Source organism: Buteo buteo, chromosome 8 (genome assembly GCF_964188355.1).
Source record: "Buteo buteo chromosome 8, bButBut1.hap1.1, whole genome shotgun sequence".
NCBI classification, from domain to species: Eukaryota; Metazoa; Chordata; class Aves; order Accipitriformes; family Accipitridae; genus Buteo; species Buteo buteo.
Genome location: NC_134178.1, coordinates 34,377,978 through 34,391,814, shown reverse-complemented (window position 1 = coordinate 34,391,814; position 13,837 = coordinate 34,377,978). Strand labels below are relative to the sequence as shown.

At 38.9% G+C, this 13,837-nt stretch overlaps 1 protein-coding gene across 5 annotated transcripts in view; it reads left to right on the top strand.

Annotated features, from left to right (window-relative positions):
- EPHA3 (EPH receptor A3) overlaps positions 1 to 13,837 on the top strand; it is a 338,330-nt gene that overhangs the window by 170,804 nt on the left and 153,689 nt on the right. For 4 of the 5 annotated variants that reach the window (XM_075034067.1, XM_075034068.1, XM_075034066.1 and 1 more), the window contains exons 6-9: positions 2,731 to 2,855; positions 9,533 to 9,695; positions 12,051 to 12,153; positions 12,617 to 12,684. In XM_075034067.1, the coding sequence (XP_074890168.1) occupies positions 2,731 to 2,855; positions 9,533 to 9,695; positions 12,051 to 12,153; positions 12,617 to 12,684 (459 nt within the window). The remainder of the gene's footprint in view (positions 1 to 2,730; positions 2,856 to 9,532; positions 9,696 to 12,050; positions 12,154 to 12,616; positions 12,685 to 13,837) is intronic. The other variant, XM_075034070.1, reaches the window with a different exon arrangement.

Sequence of the window (13,837 nt, the reverse complement as noted above, 5' to 3'; positions counted from 1 at the left end):
GATTTTGAGTCTTTATTTTTAACATCCTGTGTTAAAAATTAAAATTGTTACAAATACATATCTTCCCCTCTGAGCATATATAGTGCGGTTTATCCTCTAGAAATAAATAGTTGACCGCTGAAATGTCTGAAGGCACTGTTCCTTTATGCGCTGAAGATTAATGCCTTAAAACTAGGTAACTTTTGTAATCCACATAGTTAGGATAAGATGGTGATTTAAACAGATTTGGAATACATAATCTCCATAGCTCAGAGGTTCAGTAGCTGTTGGAGTGGCCTGCCATGCAGCACTGTGTTGCAGAACTCAGATGTGTTCTGTGCATGGGATTAAAGGTGCCCGAAACTTTGTGTTCCCCATGATTATCCACCTCCCCTCCGTTTACCCGTGAGGTGGGATGCTGTGTCTTCCAGACACTCTGTATGTGTAATTTCTAAGCAGCTTTGGGAACCCTAGGGATTAGAAAAGGTATATGAATGTTTTATAATGTTATTGATAACTGCAGAGCAGACACTTTTGTAATGAACTGCTGTGAGATAAGTTACTGCTAGCATCTGCAGAGATGTGTGTAAATGAGCTCAAAATAATTAATACTGTGTTAGAAGAAAGCTTTTTTTTAAAGCACATCTGTATTGGAGCATATAAGATTATTTCAGCCTGCCCTGAGAATGTGTTATAGCACAAATTACCATAATTTATTAGGGGAAAAGCCATTTCTGTTAATCATATATTAATTATTCATAAAATCTGTATTAATGTTACCTTAATGGGAAGTGTTACCAGCTGGGGTACTGGGCTTGGCAATCTATTCACATACAAAAAAAGATTAATAGCTTGACTTAAAAAGAAGACATAAAAATGACTTACAAGAGCATAAAAGCAGCAAGCATGGGTATATGAGTTAACGTAGAGCTGGCTACGGTAGAGCAGTCCAGCCAGCTAACCACTTTGTATTTTGGCTCCAGCACTGGTTTGTGCCTGGGTGGAATTCAAGTGGAATTACTGAAGGATGTTCATTACAAACCAGTCATGTATACCTTGCCCTAATGTTCTTCAGCAAGCCTGGATCTGGTGAGTCTGAGTAAAACAGAAAGAGACTGTTTCCCATTCTACTTAAAAAAACCCCAACAAACAAAAAAACTTCCCCATAAACCCAAACACAAACAACAATAAAGAAAACCCCAAACTCCAAAATCTGATTTCGGTAATTTAAATTCAGGATAAATTATTCCTGCTGGGGAGGGAAGGGGGGGGGGGAGGATTTTTGCAATTTTTTAATCTTCTCAGAAAGCTATTGTGAACCATGTGACATGTGAAAATGCTGCTCAGAGGATGTGTTTCAGCCCAGAATGGATGTGGAAGTGTGTATATACATATGTGCTTGTGTGGGTGTACGTAGCTTTCTAGATGCTCTACTCAAAGGAGGATGCCAAAATTTAGGTTATGACTCAAGACTAGAAGGTATGTTTTGATGGAAGTTTAGGAAAATCAAACACAGAATGAATTTTCCAAAATTTATTTCAATTAAACCTTCTTTTATTCTGGTTTTTGAAAGTTCTCTTGCAGGAATGAAAACCCAAACAGAAAACCCAAACTGGCTAATGCATGCAAATGTGTAATGCCTGTAAAGTGCAACTAGTTTTATATGGACAGTAAAAGCTTCACAGGATTCAGCTGAAATTAAATTGTTTAGATCAGCTAGAGCCTTTTTATTAGGATAGCACAATGTTGAACTTATAAACACATTTTTTTTACATTTTAAGAGAAAAGGCTGTTTATTGGTAAAAGATTTTTTAAAAAATGACAGTTACAATCTTTAATGCGTGATCTGCAAGCTGATGAATTTTGGCCAAAGCCATGGAAGAGAAGGATTTGGAGTGGGAAGCCAACCCAAAAGAAACAGAAAAAATAATTTTAAAAATTGCATAGCTTTCAGTGAGTCCAGGAAACCTAGCCCTGGTCTTGGAACAACGTGTAGAGCTGGGTGGTCTAAAGCTGAACTGATGTACAAGAATCTTAGGTAATTATGATTTTTTTCCTGTACGTTAATAGTACTTCCAAGTTTTGGGTGATGGGTGAGTCTGTGGCATGCAATCAATTGTCATGCCTAACTGATTAATACAGATCAGAAATGAGGTTATTTTGCAGTTTAGTTTTTTTTCTTCAAACTTCATTTTCAAAGAAATGCGGTAAAGGAGAAGAGTATATGGGAGCAATTTGTATCTGGAGAGCTTACCAAATAATGTTACAAAAGAGGCTGTATTCTGCAGTGTGCTGATGGTTATTACTAGTCGTGGATACCAGGAGCTCCTTGTACGTAATCTATCCCAGCATCATTTTACACGTGCATATGAAAAAGTTATCGGAGTTCTTCAGAGTCTGGTAATGATAATACTTCAGCATTATAACAAATAGGTAGTACTGTTATTTTGTTCTCTATTTTAGTATATCAAATGTATTTCATTGCTTACACTGTAGTAGCAGATCGAAACCATCTGCTGTCTTGCCACTGGTCTGCCAGTCTAACAGAAAATCTCAGCTCATTTTCCTTGAGGCCAGGATGCTTTAAGGCATGTGTTCTAGGACTATAATCCAGCTGCTGAATGTTGATACAAGTCCAGACCTATGCTCGTGAGTCTTTTAAATGGAAACAATACTCTTTGCCAAGGATTGGAACAGAGATAAACTCAGTTTACTTTTCTCTCTTCCCTCCTCCCCCCATGCCCCTTACAGCTCCGTCCCCCATCACAGTCATAAGGAAAGACAGGACATCCAGGAACAGCGTGTCTCTGTCTTGGCAAGAACCCGAACATCCGAATGGGATCATCTTGGACTACGAGGTCAAATACTACGAAAAGGTGGGAAGAAAGATTGAAGGGGACGTTTGTAATTAAATTATTGCATCTTGTCTATGTTAAGTATTCAGAGACCCCCTTGTTCACTCACTGTCTGCCTCAATGACACCAAGTGTTGAAACTGTTCAAGTTTTGGTAAGGAGACCATTATGAAAATATGAAGTGAAATTGTTGTGTTGTCTACCAAGTTCATCCCCAAACACATCAGAACAAATACAGAAAGTAATGCAGACAAGCTGTAATACTACTTTTTTCTTTCCTTGAGTACAGTTTACTTCTTACTCAGTTCTGTTATGCTGTCAGTGTTCATACATTTATTTGCCAGCATCCATGTTTTGGTGCTTCCCTGTGGCGCAAGCACCTTTTACACAAAAATTATTTGGAAAAGAGATGGGCAATCCTTTTAGTGACTGGTTTACACCATGAAAGTTCCCACTTTCCATAAATAACTGAATTCTTCATAAATTTTATGTAAATAACTACACGTCAAAGAAAATCTACCATTAAATAGGTTCTGCTTTATATTGACATTTTCATGTATTTCCAGCCATTCTACATCATATATAGATCTGTATTTAGGAAAAAAAATAAATCTTCATAACATAATGGGTTTTTTTTAGTAAATCTTACTGGTAGAATTGAAAAGACCGTAAATTGTTGTGAAGATTGTGAAGGGCGGTATTAGCCATTTTTAGATTGGACAGAGAGACTTTTTGATAGAATGTATTGCTACTGAAGTTGACAAACTTTGCAAAAATGTCAGAAATAATGATTTAATTTAGCATTTACCGATGCTGTTCATATCTAGAAATCAGGCTTATAATTCATACGTAACAGGGAAGACGTGGTGTCAATATCCACTTCAAAGCTGCGGTTAAAAAGGCTCTACGGGTATTCAGTTAATCTTTAGAAAGTTTTCTCCTGGAGCTTACCCATGGGACAATGTGGTGTTCATAGTCCACGCCTGATCTGCAGCTAAAGAATGGGGAACGGGAAGCTGTATTCTGAAAAGATTTCTCCCAAATTAATGTCATCTGATTTTGGGTGGGGTTTTTTTGGTGAGCACTTGAACCTTTCAAAGAACTTGGTAAAAATCTGTACATATGTAGTACTACTGATAAAAAGGGAAAAGAAAGCTTCCTAAACGTTTCAGTTCAGTCTCACCTTATAGAGCTGTAGCCTATAGAACTTCACTTTGGGTTTTTTCTGTTATTTCAACGGGGACAGGATCAAGTCCAGATCCTGGTCTTGAGAAGTAAAAGAGAACCGGCGCATACATCAGATTGTTTTTATTTGTACATCCTCAGCGCTGAAGCGTTGCAGGAATTATTTAGGCTCTCGTTTCCAATGTTTTTAAAGAAAAGAAAACAGATACTGCCTTTTAGTAAGGCTTGGAAGAGCTATTTACCTCACAAAGAGCCTACGCCTGAAAGAATCCCAGAACTGCAGCCTGTTTTGCACAGGCCAGGTTATTTATCTGCATGATTAACCCGTGCTTCATTTGAGACCCACATGGCTGCTCTCGCTGCCGTTGGCCATATCTTTGTTTCCCAAGGGCTGCGGCAGCCCCGACGCGGCTCCCCCTCCAGTCCCCCCACGTGGAAGCCCTTGCCTGGGGGGCTCTGCGCAAGTACCGCGGGGTGCGGGATGGAACACCGCGGCTGCGTTGCACGTCGCTGCGGTAGGGCTATGTCTCTGGTTTTAGTTGCTCCAGAGGGAGAGAATTTTTCCACCTGTGTGCATTTAGTTCATTTTAATTGAGCAACTGAGAAGTTTTATTTTTGTATTTGTCTTTTTGCGGTGCTTTGATCATCACTGAAATTGGCTTGCTTTATTCAGGAAAATTGTCACCTTCCAGTACTCAGTCTTGCATAGACTGAGCTTGTGGCTGCTATTCCCACCGAGTATATCCAGTCCTTATAGAGCAACTGGTTGTCATACGACAGCTTCATAAGACAACCAGTCTTATGAGGCTGATCCTGCACATGTGTTCCTTCCCTTTGAAGTGTGTGATCAAGAGTTCATATGCACCAGACAGCTTTCTTAAACCAAAAAGCCAACTGCTTGACAATAGGAGCCAGACCATTTAGAGCAAACGGTTTTTAAAAAACAACCTTCTGACACCAGTGTTTTTAATGTGTGGTCTTGCAGCCCCTTGGGGAGTCAGAAGCCTGTTCCTCAGGGTTTATGAAAGGTAACTAAGAAAACCAAATCTCTTGTCAGGAGTCTTTAATCCATTGCCCTTTTTAGGTCTGCAAATTGAAAAAGGTTGAAAACTACTACTCTGTACATGTTAAACTTACCTGAGGTCAGAGCAGCCCGTGCTGGACTGTTACTCTTCATCTCTTCTCCAAACGCCTTTGGAATATGCTGCTTTTCAGTCTGAGATCTCTAAGCAGCCCCTCTCCCCTCCTCTTTTGAAAAGAGAGCTTTCATTTTAAACTGGTGCAGTCCATTTGAATTTCTGCTTCAGAAATTGTCTTGGTTGTGCTCATCAAAAAACCCACTGATGTTAAGTGGCAGCTGCTAGGAAATAAACCCTTCACAGTTAGCAATCTGGGTATCTCTCCTGACAAGTCATACCTGATTGCTGGTAGATGATTTATGTTGAGCCATTCTTTTCCCTCCTGCTTGTTTTTACTTGCCATACCTTTTGTAATCTCTTAGAAATTAATAAATACAGCATTAATAGACTAATACAGCTCAGCCCAATTCTGTCATACACCTTGTCCATGCAAATGTTTGGGGTTTTTTTTCCTTTGTTAAGTTGTTCATAATTTCAAAGAATACATGATATTTATGGGCAACAGCATGGTACTGATATTCAGGAAGTTAGAATAGATTTGGAATAAAAATAGAATGTCCTGTATGTAAATTATGATATCATGTAGGTTTTTCTGATGCGTTATTGGCATAAAGTATGTGGAAACTATTTATTTTCTGCAAGGGTAATTAATTAACCTGTTCAGGTTTTTTTTCACCAGTGATTTCACTTGTGTAACCAAGAGGTAATAGAGCTTTATGTGATGTTTCTAGAGAGATTAGGAGCTACAGTTTTGGGAAACTGTTTTAACTTTCTGGATTGAGACTGTGGGATTTTAATGCATAACGTCATGAACTGAGTGTGACAGTTTTTCAGACTCGCTGTTTGGAATAGAATTGTATTTTCTGTAAAAAGCTATAGGGCCTGGTTCTGAGGCCCCAGTTACTGTTTATTCAAAACATTTAAAAGAAATAAAATCCTCTTTCAGAGGAATACTGCATGGAACTTCTAGGCATTTATTTTATGGTAGGGCATAACAGTTTATGTTAAGTTAATGGTACCAAATGACACCCCAGTTTAGTCCAGCTATATAATGCTGTGCTGGATTTTAACTGTCTCAGCTGTCGAAGTGCACATATAACAAAAGTCCAATTTTTTTTTTCTTACACAAGCAGATACTTTGTTTCCTCCTTGTCCTTGCTCGCATAATTATGTTTTCTGGAAGGAGTATCTTGTCATGCAAAAAAAAGCTGTCTCCTAAATACCACACACAAACTATTAATTGCTTCATTTAAATATGTGGCTTACAATTATGATAACTAAATCCCACAAACTTTATTAAGGTGAAGTCTGCTGCAAACAATGAGTGAAATTTAATTGCAATCTCAATAAAACAGATTTGCCTTTTCCATCATTGAAGTTGTGTGCTCAGTAGACTGGTTAAAGCCAACTAATAAATAATGATATCTAGTTTGTGCTCTTTCTGAGGCTGAAAAAGTAAATTACATGCAAATGCACTTAGTTGCTTTTAAACTCTTATTATTCTGGCTTTGAGGGTGGGTAGACCACACTTACTCCACAAGGTTTGTAGGAACTGTCGTATTGATGAACAGTTCACACCTGGCAATAAGGGGAAGCAGTATCGGGACTGTGGGTTCCTCCCGAAGATGTGTACTCTGGTTTTGGCCTCTCAAGTGTACATGCAGCTGATGGAGAAAATGTTCTTCCTCATACAATATAAACACTTAACTGTGCTTATCTGAAAAAGGACATACTGTTGACTCTCACTAGTACTGCCACTATAAATGTTAAATGTATCCAAAATATGTCTTTTGTAAAACATAGTTTAAAATTATAAAAGCTCGTTTCAAATGAGACACTAAAGGTAGTGGGATTTGCTTCCCAGTAAAGACTGTGCCTGGTAAACTATGCAGAAATATTCAGGAAGAATATGCTTTGTGCATCCAAGCTCCTATTTATCATAGAACAGAGTGTTTGATTAAAGTTCTGCTTGGCAAAGACTGACTCTGCTTTTTGTATATTCCTTCTGCTCATGGCAGCTACAGTGCTGTGTTTCTGAAGTTTTACTTCATCTCCAAGAAAGATAAACTTGGGCTTTTATGTGGTGTTTCACTGATTTGATTACTAGTAACATAAAAAATGACTTACAAAATATGTGTGTAAAAAGCTTACCATAAACTAAGATACCATGACATCCTCCATACCATTGTTTTAAACGTTTATTTTCCAAGTTCCATTGCGGATTATTAACAGACAGGGCCGTGACTATATTTTCCCTTGCACATATGTATCTGCACAAGAAGGAAATGTTTGCATTTCATAAAAGCAGCCTGAAGTGAGATCAAAATGAATGTCCAGTCATAGCATACACAAAAGATTTTATGTCTTAAAGACAAGATTATTATGTCTTTGAATTTAAAATAGTTGCCTACATTCAACTGAATGATGAGATAAGGAAAGCCTGCAAATTATAATACTAGGCCTTTGTTAGTTCAAAAGTAAATAATTTTATGCAAACCTGTTAGCTCCTTAGAAATGTCTTCCTGTAGGTTTTCTCCCCTGAATTTATAACAGAAAACTTTTTCAGAGAAGTATCGGGAGACCATGAGGAGGTGCAATGCTGGTTTCCTTTTTATTCTTAGTGTGAGATGAAAACGGGCCGTGGTAAACATTTTTATAGTCATTCTTTGAAGCCTAGGTCCAGCTCACCCTCTTTGACGTTTTGATTCTGGATGATAACCTTTAGGCACAGGCTTACCTGCCTGCTTTTTCTTTCTTTCTGTCTTTCTTTTACCCTTCACTGTGATTACTCACATGCATGATGTTGAATATTATGTGGAGATTCTGGCAATTTCCCTAGCTATGGTGTAAATGGTTCTGTTTCTCTCTATATCAAAGACTGCGAGGAACAGGGTAGTTAGACTTCTGTAGCACCAAAGTGAACAGTTTCTGATGTCAACCTACTACCAGAATAAACCTAACTTTCTTACTGCAGACAGCACTGCAGAGTAAACAGGCTAAACTAGCTCTAGTCACGTGAACGTTTCACGTGAAGGTGAGGTGGCTTTGACAATGAATGCGTTGAGTATTTTCAAACCTCTGTACTTGTGCATTGGTACTCTAGTGTTGTTCAAAGTTAAAATGTCGGTACCTTGCAAGCTAATGCAGTGCCATAAAACATAGTGGGAATTGGGTGAGATTGTTTGCATCAGCCATATGTTAACTTAACTCAGTTTCTGCTTTCAACCAGGCAAAACTCAATGGTTTTAGTATATTTCAGAGTGTTCAAAGCAAAAGGGCAGCATATGAAATCCCCACCACCTCCAGAATAAAAAAGTTCATGGTTGGGAACCTAAGCAACTGAGATTCTCACAGTTCCCCACATGTGTGGCTGCTGTCCAAGAGTTTTTCTGAGGCAGTTCCAGCTGCCATTTTTAGGAAGCTGAAAATGGTCTCTTGGTGCAGGATGGCTTTAGTAAAATAAGCAATACCTCAGGCTCCAAATGCATGCTTAAATTTTTAGGCTATGTGCTTACAGTGGGACTGAGACATACTTTTATCAGAATTAGCTTTTTACACAGTGTGAAGTGTATCCAAACTTACTAAATTACAAAATGGTCCATTCCTTATTTTATATAAAAAGTTGTTATGTCAGAAATATGTGACTGTTAAGCAGAGTGTGGTCGTAAGAGTATTATCTGTGCTGGACACACACCTTGGTCTTTAGCAAAAAGCAGTAAGGAGCAAACATATTTCCATTCTGGCTAGTAAAGCCCAAGATTCATTCAGGAGCAAGTTCGGTGGGGTTTTGCCCAAACGAGGATGGACGCATCAATCTCATGGTTTTTATAGCATAGTAGAAAACCAGTTATATTTGCCTGTTCGCAAAGCTGAGGTGAAGAGCCTAAGTGGAGTTTCTTTTCTGACTGTTATAAAGGTAAACACTGTCTTGTAAAACACGAGGCAGTAAAAACTGAATCCTGCAATAGCTCTGCAGGGTTCTAAAATGTCTAAGCTGGCCTGTTACAACTTCCAGTTCAGTGCCGTAGGCAAATCTGGTTTATGATTTTAAATAACATTTTAATCTTCATTTTCTTGTATTACAGACTATGGACAAAATGATGCAAAGCCATATAATGAAATGTCATATACTCAGCATGTCTAGTATTTGATTTACAGCACAAGGCCATAGAAGCTCTAACGATTTAGATTTCTTGCTAATCAAAAGGTTTTTAGCTGATTGAAAATGAATAGCTGTACAAACATTTGTCAGGCTATAAATATTAAAAAAATACACTGGTGCTCTCCAGGTGATTTGTAGTAATTTTGTACTGACCACCTCTTGTTTCTGTTTTTTAGGGTGTGGTTTTAATCTGATAATTTCTCTTCCCAAAAGCAGGAACAAGAGACAAGCTATACTATTCTGAGAGCCAAAGGCACCAATGTTACCATCAGCGGCCTCAAACCTGATACCACCTACGTCTTCCAAATTCGAGCCCGAACTGCAGCTGGATATGGGACAAACAGCCGCAAGTTTGAATTTGAAACCAGTCCAGATTGTATGTATTTGTTCAAATGGTTTATACTGACATCGTGCCCAGTTTCTGACTGATTTGAATGGCTGCTTTCACGCCTTTTCTAGTTTAGTAAATGCAACTCATAACTATTTATGATGTGTCTTTCTGGGTAGCATTGCTATATAACTTTATATTTTATCATTAAACTTGAAACATGCTATAAAGAGTATACCATGACTATCACAGGTGGTATTTTCTTCCATTCCCTACCCGACCTCTGCCTCTTGCCAGAATCGATTCCTTGCTAGACCAGATCTCCTGCCAAGGGAGGAAGTTTGACAGAAAAACAGATTCACAGCCTCGTGCTGTTCCAAGTTTGTGACCTGAACCCTTTGGACTATAAACCCCTGCTCCTAGAGAATTAATATTATATTGGTCCATTATTCCTGTGGGTCAGTGTGTAATTCTCCACGCTACTGCAGAGCATTGCTGATGTTTCCTATGTAGCCTTGAGATGAAACTAATATGCATGGGCCAGGAAGGATGGTCATTCAGCTGAGCAGCTGGTCAGGGAGTTAGGCTGTTTCGGTCCCTTCTCCTTTCTGTCACTACATTTCTGAGTGGCCTTGGGGAAGTTATTTACTGGTCTGGCACTCCTTTTTCTTTTCTCTAATGCCGAGGTAATAGCATTATTTAACTGATGACCTTATATGTTTGTTGTTATATCAGAAAGACTCTTAATAGAGCTTATAGCCTTAAATGTTACTTTCTCATCACTTGGTACTATATAGTAAGTCAGACCTTCTCTTTGCTAGAAGCTGTAAGTGGCTTAAGGCATCAAAAAGTCAGCCTTTGCTTAGGTACCCAGTTACTGATGTAGACTGGTGATGCATAATCAAAGACTGTTTGCTTTTTAGAAGGTCAGGCTTTCACAGGAGACTCATATCTCCTGTTCAGAGTTATAACACAACTAAGGACTATAATTCTGATACTCTCTCATAAAGCTTATTCCTGTACTCATGATAAGGCTTGAGAACCCATGGTGTAAGAAGTGCTCTGCTAAAAGCAACCAATTTTCAACCAAAAAGAGTAGCATCAAGCCAAATGGTGTTTCACTTGGCATCCATGTCTTTCTGCGATGTTATGTACTTCATGCCTCCTCCTTCCTCCCCCACCTCAGCTCTTATTCTGAAAAGCAAACAAGCTTCTTGTTTAAAAAAATAGTTATAAACCGCTGTTGTGGTGACATGCAGCTTTGGCATACTGGATGAAACTCCAACTAAAGACAGGACAAACAAGTACAGCAAGGAGAAAAAAACAGTTGGAGTGATAACAAATTTAATAATTCAGAGGTTAATGAGTTTTCTCTGCAAAGTACTATCAAAGAAAAAAGAAAAAAGTAGCTGTCCGAAAATGTGGAGGGTGACAGGAGACAGTGGTGCACATCTCGATAACGAGCGTACAAGTTATACAGAGAACAAATCACATAACTTTGTTCCTATTGCCAAGTTACCATAACTACGCGAGTGCAATTGTAGGTCTGTAATAGGCAGAGGCTTCTTCCCAAGGGGAATGGTGTGACTCCAAGCAGGCATGTACACAAACTGCCTAATTTGTGGAGAGCAGGAGCGCTAGCTTTCAGCTCAGTTTGGACAGCTAACTTGAAGCGTAGTGCTGAGGAGCCTAATTCTGCCGTGCTTGGTGAAGTTCAACAGATGTCTGCTGAAGATTGATCATAACACCTAAGGTCTAAAGGTGTCCTGTCATAGTATAGCAGTCTAGTGCACCAAAGCTCCATGCTTAGGGACCGCAAGGAAGCATCCAACATAAGGCAGAAAATAGCCCTTCTCTTTCCTATAGACATTGATTAACCATGGATAGTCCTTCTGTCTGCTTCTGTGTGTCCTGCTTTTCACGACCTTCACGGGGATACTGTCAAGCTTAACTGGGAAGCTGAATTCATTAAAGCACTTGCCATCATGCAGAAGTGAGAGTAAGGGTGATGATTACTGACTGGCTGGGATTGCTTGCCAAGGAAGAATTCCTTACTGACCATGACAAATAATATGTATGTCATGGTATGTATGTTTGTATTTACATATATGTTTATATGTAAGTATCAGTTTAACAGCAGTTACTGTAATCAGCAAGAGTAAAAATCAGCAGTAGCAGAAACAACTTTGGTAAATTGTCAAAGATGGCCAGAGTCTTTTGTTTTCTTCCCTTGTATTTATTTCTCTGATGAAAAACTACTTAGTAGATAAAATATTTGGCAGGAGACCAAATGCTGTGTAGTGATGACTTAATCTGTCTGTTCCCTGTGTGAGTGTCAATTGTGATGTAATCAATGTTATGTGTGGGGGGCGTTATTTATATATTTTTGTGTTAACTTTCCAGCATTCTCCATTTCCAGTGAGAATAGCCAGGTCGTAATGATTGCTATTTCAGCGGCAGTAGCCATTATTCTCCTCACAGTTGTGGTGTACGTCTTGATTGGGAGGTTAGTTTATCATCGGTTTTGCACATTTACTCCCACTTCCATTTCCCCGAGGGGCCTTGATGAGCATGGCAAATTGGGTGTCGTCAGGCAGTAGCATGGCTGGTTTGCGCCTTCTCCTTTGTCTGCTGCCCAGGAGCTCCGAATACTGCTTCATGCTCGGTAATGAGCCCGCGAACGTTAGCAGCCCCAATCATGCAGCAGTTGTTAAAAAATGCTATAAACACATTCTTAGGCAATTGTAAAATTAAACTGTAGGGGTCAAAAATCAACAAATCCTCTCATTAGCCAATTTCCTCAAATTCCCTGAGAACATAACATGCCTCTATAGGGCACAGAGAATGTAAATATCATTAAACTTTCAAACAGGCATTTAATTGTGGAGGGAAAACATTTTATTCTGTTTCCACCTGCAGCTAACATATAAAATTCTCTATATTAATTTTTTTTTCTCTGTTGCTTGTAGATTCTGTGGATACAAGAAGTCTAAACATGGCACTGATGAGAAAAGACTACATTTTGGGAATGGCCATTGTAAGTTACTGAAGCCTTTTAATGCTTCCAGATCTGTTGAATTCATTCCCTAGATAACTGGTATTTTTCAATTTAAAAAAAAACAAAAGTCATACCTCACTTAAACCAAGGTGAAATTGGGAAGAGAATTATCTCTTCTCTTGTGGGTAAGGAGGTTTTCCCCAAACAATTATTCTTTGTTTCAAATTCTTTCATCTGTGCTCAGGTTAGTAATGAGCAAAACGTTGCCGTCTATGTTCAAACAATGCGTGTGGTTAGCAATATGATATTGATTCTGCTGTGCATTACTGAAATGCAGAGTGTAACTTAAACTTCCTCATTACCAGCTGTTTAAAGTCTAAGAAATTACTTTTTTTTTTTTTTCCCAAATTAAAATATAAAATCAATGAAAACTGTCTTGATGACTACTGGAAGGACTGTGAAAATTGCTTGCTTAACAGAGTTGACCCACTAATAATTTAGCTTGGAATTAGTCTAAGCATAGGCTGAAAAGTGATTTGGAGTAGTTTCTTAAATTAAGAATAACTACTAAACAAAACAAATAACTACTAAACTAAACTTGTAAGAATGAATATGTCTGCGCTTTCTTTGGGCCTCCTCGAGGACGAAGAAGAGAGCCTTTCTAATGACTTACGTTGTCTTTGTATCACAAAAATTGTATATAGTTAAGAATGTGAGATTTTGCTTATCCTGAGGAATCTGGGCTACTTTTGAAACATGTTCAAAAGCCAAACCGAAAGCCTGTCCATTTCTGATGTTTGCATACTGTTTTTAATAAGGCTAAATGGGACTTTATTCATGGCTACTATGGGTCATTAGGCTGTGCCCTGTGACAGGAGCAGTGTGGAGCAAGAGCCCATCCAGGAGATGCTCAGGGGAAGTAGGGTTGATTTTCTGAGCCTGGGCTTGTGTCCTGGCTACCAGGAAGAAGTAGCTTGCTATGACCCATGGCTGGAGGGGAATGTCTTCCTGAAGTATTTCAGCTCCTCTCAGATCCTGGATCCTCTCTGCAGTGTGCATAACCCTGCAGCTCTTTTCCACAGCAGAGGAGCTGTGGATCGTGAAGACTTGATCACGGTCAAAGCTCCATCCATACCCGCTTTAAAAAAGAAATAAATTAGTTTTGGAGCAGGAGAAGCTGAGAGGAGAGGAA